Source organism: Drosophila navojoa, chromosome 5, assembly GCF_054131105.1.
Source record: "Drosophila navojoa isolate 15081-1374.11 chromosome 5, UAZ_NAV_1.0, whole genome shotgun sequence".
In the NCBI taxonomy this organism is placed as follows: domain Eukaryota; kingdom Metazoa; phylum Arthropoda; class Insecta; order Diptera; family Drosophilidae; genus Drosophila; species Drosophila navojoa.
The window spans coordinates 2,710,758-2,734,921 of record NC_142893.1 but is presented as its reverse complement, the minus strand read 5'-3'; the positions used below and the strand labels follow the sequence as shown (position 1 = coordinate 2,734,921).

At 40.1% G+C, this 24,164-nt stretch overlaps 1 protein-coding gene across 4 annotated transcripts in view; it reads left to right on the top strand.

The window, feature by feature from the left end:
• The window catches only part of LOC108654049 (integrin alpha-PS3), a 47,665-nt gene extending 23,741 nt beyond the window's left edge, over positions 1-23,924 (top strand). Inside the window, exons 1-9 of one of the 4 annotated variants that reach the window (XM_018105090.2) lie at positions 9,240-9,412; positions 10,340-10,684; positions 18,823-19,813; positions 19,909-20,017; positions 20,894-21,478; positions 21,547-21,676; positions 21,735-22,097; positions 22,177-23,065; positions 23,135-23,924. In XM_018105090.2, the coding sequence (XP_017960579.1) occupies positions 10,476-10,684; positions 18,823-19,813; positions 19,909-20,017; positions 20,894-21,478; positions 21,547-21,676; positions 21,735-22,097; positions 22,177-23,065; positions 23,135-23,236 (3,378 nt within the window). In that variant the 5' untranslated portion in view covers positions 9,240-9,412; positions 10,340-10,475 and the 3' untranslated portion in view covers positions 23,237-23,924. Of the gene's footprint in view, positions 1-9,239; positions 9,413-10,307; positions 10,685-16,469; positions 16,907-18,822; positions 19,814-19,908; positions 20,018-20,893; positions 21,479-21,546; positions 21,677-21,734; positions 22,098-22,176; positions 23,066-23,134 lie in introns of those variants that run through there. The other 3 variants (XM_089262422.1, XM_018105091.3, XM_089262424.1) reach the window with 3 other exon arrangements.
• The last annotated feature ends 240 nt before the right edge of the window (positions 23,925-24,164 follow it).

The window sequence follows — 24,164 nt, the reverse complement described above, 5'->3', positions numbered from 1 at the left end:
ATGGGCTAAACTAATCTACTTGGGATGTACTCATGGGTTTTATCTCTCTTCTGTATGACTAAACTATATATATAAATATATACCTGACGTATATTACCCAATTTATTGTTAATAAAGCTGTCTTGTTGAACTATTTGATATTTTCTAAGACATATATTTCAAATAAGATAAGCTACTCTATTAATCCTTGTCTTTAAGTTAGCCACAAGTTGAATAAATGAAGCCAGAAGCTTAGATGAGCTAGATGCAGGCTCCATATGGAGCTCAGTTTAATTAATATTTTGCATAAGTCTGGATGCAATGAATGCCTTACATGGTGCATTTCTACTTCACCGACCTCAGCTATAAGTCTTACAGTATTAGTTAGTTCACTTATGTCATCGGTGCAGATCTATAAATAACTAACTATAAATCGGTGCAGAATCTATACAGGATGCATTTCTGATTCACCTGTCCTAACACAAAGTCTTACGTTTTATACTTAGTCTTACGTTATATAGTTTTAGTTAGGCTCATATAGTATATTCCAGTTCAGTTATGTCATCTGCATACCTATAAATCTTACCTTTCTAACTCTCCTGCCGCAGATATAAGTTTAGGAGAATATTGCTTTAGCATTGCTGTTTCATCCATAAATTTTACAGGGTACTACCTCACCTGCCGCAACTATATGTCTTACAGGGTGTAGTTGCTGTTAAATTACCTCTATTATAATCCCTACAGGGTATAGTTAAGTCATGCAGGTTACATTTCTACTTAACCTGCCTCAAGTCTGACAGGGTATACAGCCAGCTGAGCTACCTCAACAATTTATTTTCTTTTCAATATCTGTGTGTGTGTTTGTGCATTTCCGGCTGTATAGCAGGCAGCTGTGTCTGTGTGTATGTCTCTGTGTATGTGAGTGTTTGTTTGCTGTTGTTGGCAAGCTGCGTGGCTCATTAAATGCAGCAAGTGCCATGCTGCGGCCATATAGTAAACATCAGCATAAACATAAACATAAAAATATCTGCCTGGCCTTAACTGTCTATTGTTTGCAGCAGCAGCAACAGCAGCAGCAGCAGCAGAGGCAACTGCAACTGCAGCGAGCTGGCCAACTGCTAACTGCTAACTGGGCAACTGGCAAGCGAGCAAAGCGATTTCTTTATGGCGCAAACAGCGTCATAATTTAGATCTAATTGCCAGATATTTGTAAAAACAAACTGCACGTCATGCACTAAGCAAACGGCGAACAGCGAGCGACGAGCGACGTTAGTAAAAATTAAGAAATTTTGATGTGCAACAGACGGCGACGTAGCTATGGATATGGAGACGTAGTTCAAGTTGCCGTCGCCGCCGCCGCCGCCGCTGCTGCTGCTCTTGGCCCTTGCCTGCCAAGTGGAGCGTCGCTGAGCGTTTTATTGGGCAATGGCGTGCTGCGTGTGCATTAAGGGTCGCTCTCTCAGTCTCGCTCTCCCTCTCTCTCTCTCTCCCGGCTCACCGACTGGCTGAACTAATGACAAGGCAATGCATGTGGCAAACACATTTGCCTGAGATTCTGCATTGCATGTGTTGCATGCTTTTATCTTTACTTTTTGGGATAACAAACTAACAACACTATCTGTAAAAGTTGTACCAGCGCGTACCACATGACGTATGCGCAATCAGCTCTGCTTCTATCTCGGATTTGTGGGCCACATAGAAATTAGCAATTTTGAAATTTTGCAATTTCGATTTAAATATACTTTGACCGCCCACACGTATGATTTTGCAAACATTTTCCTGCATTTTCGTTTTTTTTTTTTTCTGATTTCTAATATAAATTTGGCAATTTTTAATTTATGAATGAATTTCTAAATATCCGGCGCACATCAAAGTGCTAACTGCTGACATTCGAGATGGATGCAGCAGCAGGAAATGAATCAGTTTTCGATCAAAATGATATTAATAAGAATTTATGGCATATATACGATATATTGTGTGAGCTTCCTCTGGGTCATATGCGGCGTATGCGTAATATTTTTGGTATTGCCATTTTATCAGGAAATCGCAAAGTAATGCAATATGTGCAAAACGGAAGTAAGTGTGTGTGTGTGTTAGTTTGGCTTACTATATATCGTATATCAAATGAAATGGTTGACCAAACAAAAAGCGATTATGGGCAAACATCAAAGTCAGCCACAGTGAAGCCTCCTTAAGCGAGCCAGAGAGAGAGATAGGTAGAGAGAGAGAGACAGCATAAGCCAAAATGCAGCATTTGAATCAATTTGAATAGCACGCACACACACGCATGCACACACACACACACACGCACACGTTTCTCACGCTAATTAGTGCGCTGCACTAGGTAACTGCACAACGGCCAAGGGGCTAGCTGGCAGTGGGCGGTGCTGTGGGGGCTGAGGGGTGTGGCGGCAGCAGCAGCAGCTTAAGTGGCGGCAATTTGCGGTGCCTCAAGGATATTCGATGACAAAAAAGAAATTGCCTTGCGTTAAGCTGTCTGCCTGTTGTCTCGTCTAGACTGTTTGCTGTGTGTGTGTGTGAACGTGTGCGTCTCTCTGTATGTGTGTGAGTGTGTGTATTAGTCCGCTTAGGCTTGTTGTGCTGTCGGCACTTTACATCAAAGCAAAAGCCATTGCAATTGGCTAGACAGCGTCATTATAATCCTCGTTAGTCGGTTTGCAGTTGGACAGTGCAGCAGTGTCTATGTGTGCGTGTGTGTGCAACATAGTTGGTGTCGGTGTATGTGTGTGTGTGTGTGTAGCATATGCTCGTGTGCATATGCATAAATTAATAGATGCGCCAATTTCCAACTAAAATTATGCAGGTAATACACACACGTGTCTATGTGTTTGTGTGTGCGTAAATGTGCCAGGCGTATTAATTATGTGAAATATGGCATACACACAATTTGTACAATTTAATTTATAACGAAATCTGTCAAACACAAAACAGTGCTGTGAAATGTTGAATTAATCAGAGCTCAACAACGCAAAATGTCTTTAAAGAAATTATGAATTTGTAAAAGAAAAGGAATTGCTTACTCAATTGATTAAAAAGTGCCTTATAGATATCATCGTATGTATGGATATAATATATCAGGATATAAAGAGTTTGCTTTAAGGTAGCTCATTGTAGCTAAATTTAAATTAATTTCATAGTAATATAATTGTCATATTTATATATTTGGCTTGTTTTTATTTAGCATTTTCTGATTTGAAATGCAACGATTGTGAATTCATAATTTACATATTAAATACCACTGCGCACAAGAGTATGCAAGGAATATTCTTAGTGTAAAGCAGTAGTCAAACACTGCTTGCATCTGCATTATTCAAGCAGGATGTCTTTTATATTCACCTATTCGTGCCAACTGCTTGCCAACTGTATGCATCATGCTGTGTATAACAACTATGTGCTTAGCTAAGCTCCAAACCGCTAAGTGTGTCTAGGATAAATATTGCCTAACATGAATAAAAATGTAAATGCAAACATATAAAGGGGGTTAGTATTGTGGCTATAAAATAGTTGAATATTAAATTTATGATCAAGTAGCAGTTAAAATAAACATTATAGAAGACACACTTCAGCTTGTAATAGCCATATATATAAATATTTATATATGCACGCATAAAAGCGAGCATAGCTGCAAGACAGACATTAAAAGCGCGTGCTTAATATTCTAGAAGCACTTTATATATTAATAAAAACTGATAATCATTTATGAAGATAAGCTGTACGTATGTATATATTAAATATATATATAATTTTCTTATATATAAGTTTTTTTAAACCAAAAACACCAAAGGCAATGCAGCTGCAGCAGCTCTGAACGCTTCACTCGTTTTCCTGATTTGAATTTTAATTGAAAATAAAATGAAAAAAAAAAGAAGAAGAGTTTTTATGTGATGTGTAAAGAGCATTTAACAGATAGTTTGATTATTTTATGACGACAACGTGCCAAACGCAATGGACGAGTGACAAAGAGGCAATCAAACATTTAAATACAGCAACGACAGCTCGAAATAATGTGACAAGCAGCGAGTGAAGTTCGATTATATAGATCTAGTTGAGCTGACGAAAATAGATGTGAGAGATGGTTTGCTTGAGTATGGGTTCCGTCTTCGATAGTAGATCTTGAATAAAGAGTAGAGAGATATAGGAGATAGTTTCAATCAGAATATGTTGCGAATGATAGATCTGGCTTTTGGCATTGTTAGAGCCGAACAGCATCGAATGCTCGCTATAGATCTTATTGTTTCCAGTGATAAGGGAAACTTAAGACTCTCAAGTCGCGACCATGACTCAAATATTAAATGTTTTGCATAGTCTTCACCTGCTCTATGCATCATTTGCGTTCAATTGCAGCGCATATTGATTGCGAAGTCTTAAATTTCAGCGCTAAATCATGTGGGCTGCATTTGTAATAGAAATACGTATATATATATGTATGTATGTGTAAATAGATGTATGTATATCTGGTTTAAAATTACTCCAGCCCAGACAGCGAAAGTGTTTGGTTTTTTTTCTTTTTCTCAATGATCTCTTCGATTACTTCGCTCGAAAGGTGACATTAAGTAGGCGTCTCTTGCCTTGGGCGATATTTCGTAGAGCGTCCACGCCACGCACCTGCAACTGCTACACTTTCCGTTTCAATTAGTCCAACAATAATAATAAAATTTATTATTATATGCGTTTTGTTGTTGTTGTTGTTGTTGTTACCCTGCTGTAGCGGCGCCTCGCCGTCGTTAAGGGGGTTGGCCATTTGGCTTTTATGGCTAGGGCTAGGGTTAGCGACTGTCTGACATTGATTGGCAGACCATTCAGTCTTTTTTGTTGGTTTTTGTTTTTGTTTTTTCACAAAAATTGCTGCAATTTATTTATGGAATGCAAAACACACGAAAGTAAATAATTTGACGAGGTAATTCATTGAAAGCAAACCAGAGCAGAGCAAAATCCAAGCGAAAACAAAGCAAGGAAATGTGAATCACGCAAAGAGAGAGAGAGAGAGAGAAGGAGAGAGAGAAATAGAAATGGATTGAGAGAGTAGTACAACTATCTAAATGCCCTGATTATCTGATCTTAAATATAATACTTGATTGTTTTAAAATTAATAACAGAATATATCTGAAAAATGACTTAGATGAGATATGTATGTATATATATACATAGATATAGATATAGAATATATGCAAACATTCAAAATCTAGGCGGGAGCTTTACTAATGAATCATACTAATTACTATTAAATGGCTCTTAAGCCGTTTAGTTATTTCAACTATCTCAGCCTTCGGCATATTTACAACTATTAGCCACATTACGACGACTGTAAAACTAAATTTACTAAAGCAAACAGCAGTTGTTGTGGTAACGGAACTTGAATATTAAAAATTGTAATTTGAAGCGGGTTTTGATGTGCCGTGACGCTTGTTTTTTTTTTTTTTAACAAACTTTAAGGCGATAAAAAAAAGTTGCGACAAATCAATGAATGTGTCTGACGTCAGAGGGCAGCACACCTGCATTGATTTCACTTAAAAAAGCAGACAGCACTTCCTTTTGTCAGCTGGAACCACCCCCCGCCAGCGCCTGGAGTCCAACAAGTCGCGCTGACCAAATAAGGCGTCTTTCCACAATATTTACACAGCTGCAACAAAAGGCGAAGGCAACACAACAGCTGAGCTGCGAGCGAAAGAGAGAGAGAGAGAGAGAGAGAGGGAGAGCGAGAAGTGGGAGGGAGCATTGAGTAGTTATTTAGTTATTTGTAGATACGAATGCAGCAATGGGCAGTTGTAGTAAATATATATATATAAATATAAGTATATACTATATATTCATGTTTGCCTTGCGCACGTTGATAAATTGATAAATGCATTTGCTATACAGGCCATCATCAGCATTCGTTAAGCTGGCAAAGTGCATGAAACTTCCGTCAAGTATGGCGACAAATAATTATGAGACAGAGTACGGACTAAATCCGTTGGGGGCACGATAAAGAAGACGATGTGGCACAGCAACAGCAACAACTGCAACAGCCACACCATCAATCCAAATGAATTGGAGTTCAGCTCAGCTCAAGGGCAGCAAACGAAGCGAAACGAAGCGCTGAAACTGAACTGCGATCCCCATTTGAAAATGAAACTAATCAGAAATGAGAGATATGTAAAGGGGTATGATCGGCTCTGCATAGAGTATGCATGCGAGTCTGCTTACATATGGAAGAATCTCGCATTGAGTTCTGTTGAGACTTCATTTGCATAGCATAGATCGAAAACCATACGAGTTGGATATGTCAACTGCGATAGATGTGTGTATGTATAGCAATTATGTATATATTATGTACGTAGGATATGTCACATGTTGTGTTTAAGACTTTCCTCTTAGCCATATATTCCATCGTATATTCTAGCCCTAGTATCCAAAGCCACAGCTCAAGAATTTCAGGGCATCTCGAGGTCTATCATTGACTAGACTCTCTCTCATTGCTCGCCACCACAAGCATATGTTGCAGGCATTTCAAGTGCAACACCAACAGCAACATGAACAGCGGCAGCAGCATTGAAGGGAGGCGGCGCACACAAACGAGAGCAGACGCGTGCGAGGGCGACTGTTGGGTCATGAACTTCAATTATATGCCACATGAAAACTATGTTGTAAATTTATATAAGTGTATGTGTGTGTGTGTTGCTGTCCCCAGTAGCAGGTGCTGCTCGTTGCGCCTGCGGCAGCAACTGCAACAGCAACAGCAACTGCAATGCTTTGCTGCCATAATTGCTGTCAAATCTGCTAGCGAGCGCTTAATTATGCTCGGCACTAGCTTGTGCTTGCGGTGGGCGTGGCCGTAGACAATCGACACTTTGTGCGTGCTGCCATAACATTAGCATCCATTGCCACGCTGCGGCCACGTTGCATTTACCGCCATCAATGTTTACATTGAAAACTTTTAAATTGCTGCTTAAAGTTTTGAAATGGAAAATTCTGAAATGCATATGTGTGTAACTATGTATGCATGTGCACATGTATATAGGGGTTGGCTGTGGGCGAATGCTCAGCCATGAGATACCCTGTAGTGAGTTATGGTAAACATGAGAAGTCGTAAATGGAAGATATAGATGCAGAATGATATACATATGTATATCTATCAATTTATGAGTGTCAAAAGTATTCCACTATGATATACCCTGTAGTTTAAAGCTTCATACATAAATACATCCCTACATATGGACAGGATAGGCCCTCAGCACCCATCTACCCCATGCTAGTAGCTCTGCCTCTCATTACAGGGCATATCATCCTATTTACACCGCATATTGCTCTTGTTTGATATCTGCTGCGCCCTTCTCCCCCGTCTGCCCCCTCCCTCCCTCTTGCTCACCCCTCACAGAAAAGGAAAATAAACACACATGTTTACGACTTACAACTCTAGTATTACGTATTTATATGGTTTTTAAAAGGAATCTTATTTATGCATAAAACGTGTGCCCCGAATGGGCAACTCGGCTGAACAAGTTCCAAATTGATATTGCGTAGCACACATATTCACGAGCTGTGAATTGACATTTATTTGAAGCTTATCAGCGCGTTAAACTTCGTTGTTTTCCTTTGCCTTTTAATGGCTCCACAATTGTGGCTGATAAACGCTGGGACTAATTCAATTACATAGACAAGTGCAAGAGTCCGGCTTATCAGCTAGCTAGACTTGACTTGCTCTCTCTCTCTCTCTCACACACACACACATGGGTATCCATATGGGTTCCCCTCCCTCTCTAAGTGCTTTCTAATTGAGCTCTGCCCTGGCAAACTTATATAATTTGTTTCAATTCCATGTCAGGGGCAACAAATTGAGCTGCTCCCTTGTCCGGCTCTACGCGAACCTACCCCAACAAGAAATTATTGCCAGACTATATCATATCGTCGTACAGCTGATAAGCACGTTTATTGTGTATAAACAATGTCTGCGGCTTTATTATTTATGTTTTTCCTTCTCTCTCTCACTCTCGCTCTCTCTCTATCTCTGTTTACAAACAAGTTCAATGACTGCAGGCAGGGCAGGCTCAACAATTTCGGCAAAACACATAGCTAATCCATATTCTATAAGTGCACTCATACACTACACACACATGCATTTGCTTTTACAGATATATATTCTATATTAATCGCCATCCTTTGTTTTGCTTATTTTATGGCCGACATGTGCTACTCATTTGCATGTCCAAGCTGATCTGCGGGCATTCTGCATGCTTAATAACCATTTTCATTTTTAATTATAAGCAAATATGTATTTTATGCGCATTTTATTAAATAAAAGCTGACAAATCGCCGGGCCCACTTCAGGCTCTGTCTCTGCCTCTGCCTCTGCCCCACCCCCAGCTCCCCCCATATGGCACTGAGTTCTTACTCATTAAAGGAAACAAGTACGTCCACTCACATGGACAGAAGACAGGCGCTGGCTCTGGCTCCATGGCGACGATAAAGAATGCAAGCCGTCTTCATTCAATCTACATTTGTGTGAGGAGCAGAGGGAGAGCGAGAGAGACAGCGATATGAGAGAGGGTGTGTGCATGCAACTGCGGGTGGTTCTGGATTCAATTGAGAGAGAATTGTGCGACAGGCGACAAAAATGAAGCAGACCAAAAGGCAAATTATAGGAATGTGTGTGGAAATAGCTAAAACGTATATGGATTGGAGTATGTGTGTGGTATAGTTAGAAAACTGGTATTCAAAATGGAAATGAAAATAATATTTAAGATCTTTATCTTAGCTAACTATTGCAAGTTTGCTTGAGAATTGAACCTACTGAGTAGTGTCTTGTCCACTTGGAATACTCATCTATAGAAATCTGTAAAAAGCTTGTATATACATATATATAAACAGTGTACATTTTTCTGTTAAGTTGAATACTCGCATTGCCTAGTATTTACATGTGTAGCATATATTTGTATAACTTCTTATATGTCTTCTTATATATCTTATGTTATACATCCGTAAAGATTGAACATCTTCCTTCGCTTAACGTCAAACAGCCAACGTCTATATGTACTGTTAACGTTAACGTTTTCAACTCAAACTTTACTCGACAATTGCCAGCAATTGTTTATCTCGTAGCATATTGCTTTCGACAAACTTGTCGCCTGCACGTGTACAAGCAGAGACAGTTACCCAAACATGCACGCACACACACACATACACATGTACGTGTACACGCATGCAATCAAAATCAAAGCAGAGCACAGAGCAGCCACTGAACCAAAACTGAGAACTGAGAATTCATTCCATTTCAAGCGCTCGACGAGTGAAGTCAATTGGTAATACGGGGACTCAGTACGAGCCGGCGGCGTTAAACGAATCGGCGGCACGCATGATCGCTATATAGTCTGAGCAGGGCAGAGCAGAGCGTCGCTGAGGCTACGACAAAGGCGTTTGCAGCATACGCGACTTGGTTTGCTTATTTTCCTTAGTTTTATATAAGTGCAATTAAAGCGAAATTGTTGTAGAGCGCGTCTCGTCGTACGCGTACTTTAATTCAAGTTTTATTCAAGTTTCCCAAAAGCTACAAAATGTGCACGAAATTCGCGTAAAAATGCGTGTGAAATCAACAATTACATTGAGTTAATCATAGTCACAACAAAAAAAGATTCAAATTAAAAAAAAATAAAATATATAAATAAATTGTGAAATGGAAAAACAAGTATAAAAATATACAAATTTAAAATTTGAATGAAAAAAAGAAAAATAAATTTTTAAATTAAAATAAATTGTTAGTTTGAATAGAATAATAACAATAAATAAATACAAATAAAAATATAATCAAATAAAATATATCAAATGAAAAAAAATATATATACACATATATAATATATATGGAAATAATTATAGCTAAATAAAACTAAAACTACACAATTTTAATTTTTAAATAATATAAAAAGAATCAAAATTAAATACAAAATATTGTTTTAAATAAATCTAATAAAAAAACCAAATCATTTTAAAATATAATTAAAAGAAAAGAATATATGTATATTTATGAATGAATTTAATCTTTGAAGCAAATATATACTAATTTAAATAACAAAATAATTAAATATATAAAAAATATAACATATAAATAAAAATTAAAGAATTAAACGAAAATTAACAATCATATATGTATATATATACATGATATATATTCACATGAAGTGAAATACAATTTATAATAAATCGCGAAAAAACGCACGCTTTGATTGTGATTTATGAGCTTAACAAAGCTGAATGTGAATACATATATGCATATAAATATATGTACATATTTATATATATATTCATACATTTTTTATATGTATATGTATATATAGTATACGTCGCTTTATCTGTCTGTTAATAAAAGCCAATTGAAGGCAAGTGAAATTACGCATGCGCAAATTGAATTTGATGTCTTTCAATGCAAATTGAATTTTAACTGCCCCAAAACTACAACAACAACAACCACAACAACAACTGAAACAGCAACAACAACAACAAAGATGTGCCGCCAGCTGCTTAGGCATCTGCAGCCACTACTGCTGCTGCTGCAACTTGTCTTGCTGCTGCCACGCCCACACAGCTATGCGAACGCCTTTAACTATGCGCCACGCGCAAATGTTGTTATACGCGCGCCACAGCACCTGAAATTCCAATTGCCACAAACGCGCAGCAGCTATTTTGGCTACACACTGGTCATACGCCCCACCAGGTGAGTGTCAGAAGAGAAAGAGAAAGACGGAAGGGAGGCAGGCAGGGTGTGTGGAGCCCTCGGTATTTGTATTTGCAGTGTAAATTTTTGTCTTGTGCAACAAATGTCATATCTCGCCTGCAGAAGCAATGACTTCTAGTGTTGTCCCTCCCCAACCCAGCCCAGCACTGGCCCCGCCTAGATTGCATTTGAGCTGTTGCGGCTGTTGCTGCTGTTGCCTGGCAACACCTTTGTCAATATTTCGCAGCTGCGGCTCGATTTTATGACAAATGCTTGAAATTATTTTTCAACGCTTGCCCAAAATTGAGCAATCAAAGAAGCAACTTCAGCTCGGGGCAGACAGCTAACGAATATGCATAAGTAAATAAGTTGGAGTGTGGCTTGAGAGTGACTCACTGGCAGATACCCTGTAAGTGAGCAGGCTTATTTAAGGGGCATAGTCACTAGTTATACGACTAATCTAAGTGAAACTACTTTTAAACAGCTCTAGCTCTAGCTCTAGTGGATAATCAGAGGTATGCTTTGATCCATAAAGTTCTACAATCTGAACATTAAATAATCGGTTCGACTACCAAGTTTTACTTTATGAATACTTTCTGTAAAGTAAACTTTCTATAAAGTATTCATAGAGTAAAACTTGGTAGTCGAAGCCATACTTTGTAGTACATTAAGGTATCATAGGGTATATTTATTTATGGTCTGATAGCGAAATAGTGCCGGATAGATGTATTGACATACAGATATATGAATGGATGAACAGACAGAGCGAAAAACAGGAAGTGCATAGCCGATAGCACAATCTTAGTTTTTATTTATCTGGGCTTTTTGCACAGAGCTCAAGCTACGTTAAAAATAAAGTAAAAAAAAATAAAAAAAGTAAAATATAGAAAGCTTGCAAAGCAAATAAAAACCCAGCGGCGTTTGTTGATAAAATCGAGAGAAGAAAGCAGAGAGAGAGAGAAGTTGTATAGACAGCAAGAGAGATACAGAGAAAGAGCATTCATATACAATCCGCTTTGAGCTATTACAGGGTATAGAGAGTAGCACAATTTTATGTATACCCTTGCCTGTTGTGCACTAGTACAGCTACTTCATAACCCATACCACCCTTATTTTACGCTCTTTACAGGGTATTATGTAAAGCATACTTCACACTCAGTAAAATTATTAGCTTCAATTAGCGCTTGTGTGTCTCTTTCTTGGACTGTTTTGGGCGTTTTTGGCATTTAGCACCATCGACTACCTTTATGTGGCACATAATTAAATGTTTGTTATTTGCCAGCGCCAAATAATGGCGATAGTTACTGCCAGACAAACGGACAGCCCGTCTGACAGTCTGACAGACAGCGCAAGAAAACTCGTTCTCAGCCGTAAATTTTTCGACTTGGCAGCTGCATAAATAAAAACCCAAAAACCGCCAAGAAACAAAATAGTTAAAAATAAAAACCGAAAAAAAATGCGCCACTTGAACAAAAGTGAAATAAAGCTAGAAAAACACTCAGCAAAACAGCATTCTCTTAAAATAACAAACTTCAGCTCAACTACAATTGCCATCAATTCCAATTGCCACAGATCGCTGCTTCAAACTGGGATCCCAAGATCTCGTATCTCGTATCTCTCGCAGCAATTGACAAACTCTCACTTCTGTGTTGCCGCGACCCACATACGTTATGGATATTGTATATATATATATATACATATGTAGCTACCTACATATATATGTATGCATGTGTATATACAGCATTGTACATAGACCTGATGGCTTGTACTTATGCTTAGAATACTGCTCCAAGCAATGACATCAGAGCATAGAAGCAACTAAGCCGCAAATCAAATCAAATTAACCAAAAAGCAAAATATATGTATAAACATATATAAACAGAGGCAGTAAAAAATCAACAGTTAAATGTGGCAAGTCGCTAAGGAAATACTCTAGCTAAGTCATACAGTGGACCAATAATGTCTTCGTACAGCAATGATTTTATTATTATATTGATTTTATTATTATATGTATATTATATAAGACAGCTGTATATAGACTTGTGTTAAACTATAAAGACTCTATTCCCTATAAGTATTTTCGTCTTTTAGAAAAAGTAAAAATACAACTTTAGTTAGCTATGCTAAACTATTTCTAGTACATACATATGTATTATAAAATACCCGTATAATTCAACAATCATTCATATTATCATTTAATATTATAAACTTACTCGCACCATAAAAAAAATTTGCTTACAATTGATTATTTCAGATGAAAATGTAAACATATAACACACTATAGAGCTTATATAAGCCTCATATTATTGCCAGATAAGAATGAATGCAAATGTGGGAATGATTCATTGACGAAATAAATCATTTCAAGTAGTCGTGAAGTTTTCGAATAGACGCTTTGATGATATGGATTCTCTATGCAATTTTTACATATAGCTCATGATATAATGTCAAACAAAAAGGTTTCGACTATGGATAAAGCTGAGCAATGCACTTTGGCATTGGCTGACGAATATGATCATTGTTCATTGTCGTAATCATGATCGATATTTCTATGATTATCACTGCTGTGTACCGTTGTTATCGTCATTGTCATTATGATTATCATGAGCATTATCATTCTCATTAACATGGTCATTCACCATCATCATCATCATTATTATGATTATCATTATTAGTAGTTTCAGTATTTTTTATTCTAAGCCACAGATCTATCATATATGAAGATCTTTTACTGCACTCTCGCAAGCTGATTCACGCACTTCAGATGCCCCTCTTGCAGTGGAGGGCATAAGAAAAAGTCGCCAAATTTGGGCCACAGATTCAGATGACAAAGCATCAAATTTCGTACGGTTTTTTTTGCATTTTATTTCTCGGTTTATTTCGCGCGCGTTTTTTATAGTAATAATTTTACTTGCTCGTATGTTTATGAATGTTTCTCTTGTTCTTTTTGGACAATTGACAATGATGTTTTTGTGTGCGTGTGTGTGTGTGTATGCGTGCGACTATGGGTAGTACGTGTTTATAACGAGTTTCGCATTTGAGTGTTGAGCGTATGCTAGTTGCTTTCTGGTTCTCTTCTGATTTTAGTTGGATGGACACTTGTATAGCTAATTGGGATACTTCCTCTGCCGGTTACTGCCCACTTTTTATGACTCGCACTTTAAATCATCCCAATGCAATGGGTAAAAAATTTTCCCCAGCTGCCGTAGTTTTTGTTGTTATTAGCCCAACCATTAGCTGAGAGTACGTCTAATTATTTACGGAAATTACGCGTAAAATCACGACAACGTGTAATTTATTTCACATCAATTGAAGTTGCTACAAACAAAAAGCCAAAAGCCAGAAAAAAAGATTAGAACTATTTAAATTTAATGGGAACTAGAATACTCTATATGTAAACAGCTATGTGTAAGGGCCTAAAGTTCATTGAACTAAGGCAACAAGTGTTTTAGAGTGGAACTACAAATATATAAATAATATAACATAACCAATTCTCGATAACGATAAATGTGCCTATAGTCCATGCATTTATACTTGAGTTACTTATCGCTAGCATTGTCCTATCATATCCCCATTGGAGCACTATACAATATCTTGAGTACTCTCCCCTGGGTCTAGAAGTGTAATCAAATAGTTAACTTAAAAAGGTATGCAGATTAGAAGAAACAATTAGTAATTGTACTTGATTTTACACTGGGGGCAAATGAACCCCATTTGGCGATTCGCTTTTCTTCATTTTCTGCAACAGATTATGATTCATTTCCCATGAACGAATATCGAATGTGTAAAGTGAGCAAAGTCAAGCGAATTGCGCAACAGACAGCACATGGATACAAAATGCGGCGACAATTGCCGGCAGTGGCGTCTGCCTGCAACACCAGCAACAGCAATAACAGCAACAACAACAACAACAACAGCTGCATATTATAATGCACAAAGTGCTGTCTGCTTGTAGCGGCGCCATTTTCATACGTCACGCGCGCCCCCCCTCCGACAAAGTGAAAGAGAAAGAGAGAGAGAGAGACAGGAGCGAGGGAAGATATATATGGATAGAGACTCTTCAACCCGCTGGAGTTAGCAGCGCACAAAAAAATATTTTTAGCTGCTTTTCTCTTGGTCATTAAACCCGATTCAAACAACAACAGCGAATGCAGCAGCGGCTGCTTTTGTTCTTAAACCGTTTTTGACCGCAAGTTGTTGCTGCTGCTGCTGTTGGCATTGTTGCTGTTATTGCTGTTGTTGTTGATGGAGATGGCAGCAATCACAGCGCGAAAGAAAGAAGATTTGTGTGGTCCACGACATGGCTTAATCTTATTGTCCGTTAACATGCGCACGTACATCATTTCCAACAAAGCGCCAGACGGCGACAAATGCAAACACATATGCACACAAAGGCATACACACAAACACACACACATGTGTGTGTACATATGCATATCGCATGCTTGCACCCACTGCAGTGCACTGGCGCTCTCTGGCGCCCTCTGGCAACAGCTTTGCTGCACTTCCAATAGGGCATTCCACGCTTTCAAGATTTAATACACTCAGCAACATTTTAAAAGAAACAATTCCTTATGCTGCAGTTCCAATGGGAAATGCTTAAAAGACGCACAACCAGCAGCATTTAACTGTATATGTATACAGTAGTCGAGTTCGATATCGATAGATCAGTGATATTCTATATGCAAATACATATGTACATACATACATATACATATGTATATGTAATTTGCTCACTCGCATTCGCGAGCTTCAGCGTACCTATACAAATGCCCTGGAGTGTATGGATGCCTTGGTGTCTGTGTGCTTGTGTGCATAACTGGGTGACACATTACATGGCCTTTGCGAGTGACTCATAATCTTTTATTTCTCTCACTTTTTTTTTGGGAAATACTCAAAAGTTTGTGTTGGGCGTAAAGACGGTCAGTTACGACAGTGAGTACTCACACGCACGCACACATACACACAAAGGCACACTCACGCACTCGTACTCATTCATAGCTTTGTGCTTTTGTTTTGGTTTTTTTTTTTCATGTTTGTCGCTTAAGTATCAACAAATATTTGTTGATTGTTTTTGCATAAGTATGTAAAAGTCGTAACAGGTAGCTTACATACATATGCTGCTTAGTTGACAATTTAATGACCTTTGCACATACAAACACACACAAATAGAGTGTATTACATGGATGCTCTGCTATGATTCATATGCCCCAACTCCATCTCAAGCTAGACTGACTAAGCACAAATCTGAGTTGCATTCTCTTTTATGATCCTATACGCATGAATATATAATAATCTGCTTATCAGTGGCTATAAATAAAATTTTAGCTCTCTTAAAGTCGTTGTTAAGTTTAAAGCTGGGCTATTTATAAAGCTTGATTAACCGGTTATTGTTAAAGTTTTCTCAATCTGTTTTGTTATCAGCTATGCAAAGCCATGCCATTTGCACGCACATGCATTTGCATCTGAATGTCGCTAGGTGTCGTTGTTCCTGTGCTGTTGCTTCCAATGGAACTGGGAACAAGCATTTAATGCGGGAAGGCCATACATATTGACTCTAGCCTTAAATGGAAGTATGAGAAAAGATAACAGCAAATAAACGCAGTTTTTTCAAACACTTCCACTCTCATCCTCACGCTCAAAGCACGAGACGCACAACGGTAAAGTGAGTAAGCCGGTCACGTTGCGAGTGCAAGAGCGGGCGAGCGTACATGTATGAGTGAGAGAGAGCGCTTTCCAGCATTGAGCGCACGCTCAGAAAGCTACCTGCGACGGCTACTGCGACTGTGAACAGCTTTCAGTTGAGTTTAGACATTCGTTCGAGACGGTTGCGATCGGAGCAGCAATAGTTGGCATTCTGTGTGCATCGCGTCGGGCATTGTGCGTTGTGCCTTGTGCGTGTCAGTGTGTGAGTGTGTTTGTTGCTGGGCGGTTGTTGTGATAATATATTATCAGCCATAGCATAAACCCGTTTAACATTTAAAGTTTCACATTTATTGATTGCATCAATTGCAACGCTTTTCGTTTGAAAGCCATGGCTTGGCAAGGTCGAGAGGTGGTGCTGGGGCTGCTGCTGGCCGCCGCCTGCCTCGCTGGCAGCGCTTGCGCCTACAACTTGTCGCCGCGCCCCAATAGGGAGATCAGAGATCCACAATTCGCCACGGCGATGCCGAAAGTGCGTGCGTCATATTTCGGTTTTAGCCTCAACCTGAGACCGCACGGGTAAGTGTTGTGTACCGTTTTCCAGATGCCAAGATTCGATTCGAAAACTCAAAGCTCTAGGCGCGTCTTCTCATTCGCTCGCACTCGCGCCCGTTAGAGCAAACAGGTTGGAGTTTGCCATGGATGATGATTCATCGAAATCGAAATTGAATCGGAGTGCGAGCGAGACGCCAAACTGAAGTGATGAAGTGGGATGCTGTTCAGGGGGCTATCATAAAAGAAAAAAAAAAGTGAATGAACAAAATAAAGCACAACTTAATAAGTTGTACAAACGATGAAGTCATTTTTTATGCAGCTATCAATTGACAAGCGGAAAGGCCAGATAGTGTGTGCGAGTGGAGTGGGGGGGAGCTAGTGGGCTGCGTAGGTGAGATTACGCTACACTTGGGAAAAAGTAGAGCGCTTCTTACACAGAAAACTCTGCAAAGAAATATGAAATAAACCTGAATATAATTTGGTTGCACTGAATACCGTTAACAGCTTGTTAGTATTAAATACACTTACTCAAGAATAGTAAAGTCAAAACATTTGTAGAACAATATGTTGGGCATATTATTTGCAGTGTATTTTCGTTGGGTTGATATCAAACACGAAAAGCTGAAGTTATGCAAATATTGTAGCATTCCGGCAGTGCACGTACGTTACTTCCCTTCTAAGCAGATATAACTTGAGACACTTTGGTGTCTATGGGCATTACGTACACCTATGTATGTACGCATGCATCATCATATTCTATACAGTATAATGTGTCGAATGAGACATATTCAATTTGTGGCAATTGAATCTATTGTTTCTTTCACATTTTCTAGCTAAAAAAGTTTAGTCAATGCCGATCGTTTGTTGTACTGCTGTTTATCAGCCATTGCTTTTAGTCGAGTTTCTTTGATAAGATTAGGTAAAGGTGGCATATGCTATATATGCATGTACATACATATATATACATATATAAATATTTATGTATAGCTGTATATACATATATTTATATATAGACATGTATAGATATATCAATCGTGATGGCAAAAAATAAATGCCAAGTCTAACCTGGATGAATGAATATAAAATATTATAAAATTTTGTAATTAAATCTAAAAGTTGGTTTACGAAATTTAAAATATTTCAAGAATTTCAAGCTATGGTCTGAGTTTAAATTAAAAAAACATTTGAAAATCAAATTATATGAATATTTCGAATCAATATCAATTATTTTATTCAATGAAATAGTGTTTAATGAAATTCACAATTAACAATGATTTCAACTGAAATGAATAATTCTTTATTGTTGCTTATGGAATTAAATTAATGTTTTATTATTCCACTTAACTTCTTTGTTAACTTTAGGCGGTTCCCATTGTTCTCTCTCTCTCTCTCTCTCTCTCTCTTTCTCTCTCTCTCTCTCTCTCTCTCTCTCTCTCTCTCTCTCCCTGACAATTTATTTATTTTTTATCAGGCCTTTTGCTATATTTCTCAATTCGCTTTTCGCTTCTCAGTCATAAATAGATTGATTCAGAAACCTTGTCGATGCTTCAGATAATAAAGTATTTCCAAATAGAGTTTGCCTTGTACGCCGTTTTTTTCTGAAATATTTCTTGTCGATAGTAGCTCCCACACCCTTAAGCACCGTTTCCCTAAAAACTCTATGTCGACCAACACACCCAATTATAATTGCAAACGCTAAATAAACTTTAGGCTTTATCAATATATATGTATGTATATATATCTGAGCTATGCTGGTCGATAACGTCTCTATCTGATTGGTCACCGTCGCTGAAAACACACTGAAAACTCATAGCCGTTGTTTAGCTGGAAGCGAATGCGACTAATATCAATGAGCAATTGGCTAAAGTCAATTTTTATGATTGAAGGTTCATTGTCAACAGATTTGTAACGCTCTCTCTCTATCTCTTTCTCGCTTGCAGTATTTTTGTGGGCGCACCGCAGGCTCAGTCGACGCTGGAGGCGCAGCGCAAGGTCAATGAGACGGGCGCCATATACAAGTGCTCGCTGCTGAACGGCACCTGCAGTCCATATGTGTTCGATGGCAACGGGAATCGGAACATCGAGAACACGGAGTACACATGGGACTCGGAGCGCCGGGACTTTCAGTGGCTGGGCGGCTCCATGGACGGCGGCACTCGGGATGGGGACAAGCTGTTGGTGTGCGCGCCAAAATTCATAGCGCCCTCGTCGAAGGATTATCATATGCATGGCATATGCTACTGGGTGGCCGATACGCTCGCCGATCAGCCGCAGAATGTGACGAAAATCTCGCCGTTGCGCCTGAAGACGGAGCAGGTGAAGGAGGACGACAATCATCGGTATTATTTCTATATCCTGGCGGAGGAGGGCCTCAGTGCCCATGTGTCGGACGACGGCGAGCAGTTCCTGATCGGTGCCCCGGGCATCTACACGTGGCGCGGCTCGGTCATACGCTATCGCAAGGTCACCCAGGTGGACGATCCGTCGGCGAGTCGTCGTGACACGAGTAGTCAGAGGCGTCGCAAGTCACGCGGCAGTGGCGACTATATCGACTATGCCCCGGAGGTGTACTACAAGACGGACATACCAAACCCACAGAAATGGGGCCAGTCGGATGACTCATACTTCGGCTACTCAGTGGGCTCCGGCTACTTCGATAGCACCAACCTGAAGCGCCTGCTCTACGTGGCCACGGCGCCTCAGGCCAACGAGCAGTCGGGCGAGGCGTACATCTTCGATATACGCGGCTCGAATATCGAATCGTTTCACATCTTCCGCGGCGAGCAGTTCGGGGAGTACTTCGGCTATGCGGTGCTCGCCGAGGATCTCAACGGAGACAATCTAACGGATGTGATCATCTCTGGCCCACAGCACGCGGTCGAAGACTCGCACGATAACGGTGCAATCTACGTGTTCGTGAACAAGGGACGGGTGAGTAATTCCGCAAACGCAGCTTTTGTTTCCTGATGACTAATCGCTGTATATACATATATACGCGTATGTGTGTATGTATGTATGTATTGCAGTTCAATTTCGAGATGAAGCAACTGCTCTGTCCGCCGCCTGTGACGGCCAAGGCACGTTTCGGCACCACGCTCACCCGACTGGGCGACATTAATCACGACGGCTATAACGGTAAGTTGGACATGGGTTAAACGAATACCTCTCACCTGACTCGGCTACTGTCTTGCCCAGCTCCTTGAAGGCGAGTATAACAGAGAAATATTTTCGAAATATTCGCAATCTTTGAACAACAGTTCTTCAACTGGAACATGGCCTTGTTTTTGTTTGCTTAGCGAGCTACTATGCTATGCCACATAGATTGCTGTTATACTTACATACAGCACTCGGCAAACGATTAGAAGCTGTTGTAAATGGCTAGATATTGTAACTGTATTCCGGCATATTTTAGTTAATATAATATATTAATATATACATTATATTGTGTATAGTTGTTAGAGTTCTTTCATGAGTTTCACTAATAATCATCTGTCAATCAATCTCGTAAGTCTCTTGTTTTCTCAATAGCTTGTATAGAAATGTAGTTTCATTGTAATCTGATTATTAATTAAGAGCAAATGGAATTCCTTAGTAGAAACTTGTTTTATTTTTTCAAGATCAGATCAGTCTAGATCATGCAGCACGAGAGAGCCTTTGTTATTTCAGACTTTATAGATTAAAAGTATTATATACTTAAAAAGTATTATTACTAGGTTCTAAAAATGAGTTGTATGTAAAAAATGTCTTATAAATTAGTCATAAAATTGGGATTTACATAACGCTTTACAGTCGACTTTATTATTGTAACAATATTATGTACTAAACCTTCTCTATAAGCAAGGCATACGATCAATTATATATCATCAAATGTATTTCCTATATCTTCATTTATGTATATGTATTCTTCATCTTGCTCTACTCTCCCATCCCTTTGCACTACTTATTCACCTATCTGCATCTGCATTCTTACTTCGTAACTCTCACTAATTAAGGAACCCGTTTCTGTTTCAGACATTGCTGTCGGTGCTCCATTTGCGGGCAATGGATCCGTCTTTATATACCTGGGCAGCGAGTCGGGCCTGCGGGATAAGCCCAGTCAGCGCCTGGACTCGCCCCAGCAGGAGCCCTCCAAGTATGGCCAGCACATGTTCGGGCATGGGCTCTCACGTGGCTCGGACATCGATGGGAATGGCTTCAACGACTTTGCCGTGGGTGCGCCGAACGCGGAGGCCGTCTTCCTCTATCGCGCCTATCCCGTGGTCAAGATCTTGGCCACCGTGCGCTCACAGAATCGTGAGATAAAACCAGATCAGAACCGTGTCCAAATCACGGCCTGCTATGGTCTCTCGACTACAGCGAAGGGCAGCTCTGCCCAGCAGCAGGAAATCGCCATGAAGCTTGTGATTGATGCGCAGCTGAAGCGCGCCACCTTTACGCAGTCCCAGTCCAGTGAGCTGAGCTTCAATGCCATGGCGGGCACCACTCAACAGTGTCGCGTCTTCGACTGCGAGGTGCGCTACAGCGAGAAGGACATATTCCAGCCCATTCAGCTAGAGATGCACTATGAGCTGACGAAGAAGGTGCCAGACTCGGAGGGTAAGCTGAATGAATAAAGCGTGTCTTCACTGGCCTAACACTCACTTCTTCTTCCCATTTCCTTTCAGTATTCTGTGACACCTGTGTGGCTGTAGATCCCGATGATCCAAAGGTCTACTCGGAGAAGATCATATTCAGCACGGGCTGTGCCACAGACGTTTGCATAGCCGATCTGAAGGTGACGGCCAAGGACTTGAGGTAAGCCAATGCAACGTTTGTAGAACAGTTTGTATAACAGCTTTCTCTATTCCCACAGCTCGAGCTATATTCTGGGCAGTGGCAAGACCCTCCGCATCAACTATGAGGTGACCAACAATGGAGAGACGGCCTATTTGCCACAGCTGAATGTGACGAGCTCGAGTCGCTTGAACTTCGCTCAGATTCCTGGCAACTGCAGGGTCAGTGATGCGGTCATGCTCTGTGATTTGAATCACGGCAGACCGTTGGGCAAGGGCGACAAGGATGGCATTACCATCAGCTTCGATGTGAGCAGCCTGACCGGCAAAGCGCTGACCATCAGCGCCGAGGTCTTCAGCACTGGCCACGAGCAGAACCCCAGTGACAATAAGCTGGTTAGTCTGATTGCGCTCAAGGAGTACACGGAAATCGATGCATCGGGGTAAGGCTCAAGCAACTATTCCTGAACTGAACTGAATCTTAACTAATCTTCTCTTTTATCTATTCTATCTCCTTCGCAGTGGTCAGACCAATGAGGCCATCAATCTGGAGCACTATAAGAACTCGGCTGTGATTGTCAACAACTATGAGATCAAGAGTAATGGCCCCAGCAATGTGGACGCCCTGGAGCTAGTCTTCCAAATTCCAGTTGCCTATAAGATAGCCGGATCCACTGCCACCATACCCATCATCAATGTGGGCAACATAACCATGCAGGCTACGTACGACGCCCAGCTGGTCGCCATCGAGCTGCTCGACCCGAACAACACGCAGATTATTATGAATCCCATTGAGATCTCAACGACGCGCACGAGCAAGCACACAGAGCGCGTCGTCGTTAGCCAGAATGGAGCTCACTACGATGTGAGCAGCAGTGCGCACACCGAGCAGAGCTGGCAGGAGCTGGATTCGGATTCAGTGGCCACTGCATCCATGACGCGCAAGCGACGTGACCTGAAGGCCTTGACAGCCAACCGCGAGCAATATGCACGCATTTCGAACGTCAAGGCGCACGAGCTGCTCAGCGAGGACTTCAAGGGCAAGTTGCCAGTGAATCGCACCATTGTCTTCAATTGCCGGGATCCGGAGATGACCATTTGCCTGCGCGCTGTTATGCGTGTCTACAACTTCAAGCCGGAGAAGCCGATCAATTTGAATATGCGCTACAGCGTCGATCTGAACGAGGTGAATGCAATTCTCATCGATCCCTGGGAGTTCTTTGCCATCCTCATCGATTTGAGTGTGCGCAAAGAGGGCGATCCCACGGGCAGCTCGCTGTTAATTCGACGTAAAATCGAACCGAATGTCATATCTAAGCATCTGGTAACGAAGTCCCTCATCTGGATAATAATTCTCTCCGTACTGGGTGGCCTCGTGCTGCTGGCTGTCTTTACCTATGGCATGTACAAGGTAGAGTAGCTAAAAGAAACCAGCTCCAGATGGCATCATATAATAAACTCTTACTCTTATTTTTTGCAGATGGGCTTCTTTAAGCGGACAAAGAAGGATGAGCTCGACAAGCTGGTGCACCAGGGCGCCGTGGAGCCCGAGGCGGAGAACCTTAACAGTGGCAATAACTAAGCTCAACAAATTGTGATCCATATTGCTAAGCTATAGACAAGTACATCACACATCACGATACAAGCAAAGTAGCATCAATACCAGCTGAACAGTTGGGAAATACCAAAAAGCAAACGAAAAGTGTTAAGGATAAAAGAACAGGTCTGTTCTAGATCAAGTCATCTATAGAGGAGTGTTGAAGATGGGTATAAATATTTATATATCTAGGCATAGATATCGTATCTATATAACTGTAACCTAGTGCAAGTTGTAAGCCGCGAAGCATTGAATGTTCTTGTGGATATTGTTGGAATTTTTGGAAAGTTAGTTATTTATATAGAGCTGAGCTTGAGGCGCCGAAAAGTCAGCCATATTGCCATTATTTGTAAATATTTATAAAATATTACTAAAGTAAAGTAAAAAAGATAACTGTTTAGTTTGTAAGTTTCGATAGCAACGTAAAAGACTTACAAATTTTGTATACAATATAAATTAAAGAAAACAAGAAAAACGCGACCCGAAAGAGAAGCGAAAAAAATAGTTTTAACGCAATAGTTAAAATTTAAGTGAGTAAAGTATTAAATAATTGTTTTGCTTTAAGTTAAACAGTTGAAGAGTTCTGAAACTTGATTTGTTTTTTACAACACGCTAGAAACTTAAGTTAAATAATTAAATTCATTTTAAATAAACAACTTTTGTAAAAACTGTCCGAGATGTGACTATAAGAAATCAAAATGTGCTTTAAATATATATTACATATTTGGTATAAACGAATGGGAGTTTTTGAATTCAACGTCTTCTAAAATATCGTAGCACTCAGCTTTTTGTCGTCCACGCACTGCTTTGCCTGCGCTATATGCAAGCAGTGCAATGCCTTCGTATTGCGAAAGTATTGCATACTTTTGGGCGGTGGATTTAATGAAGGTTATTTTAACAGCTGCAGTAGGAT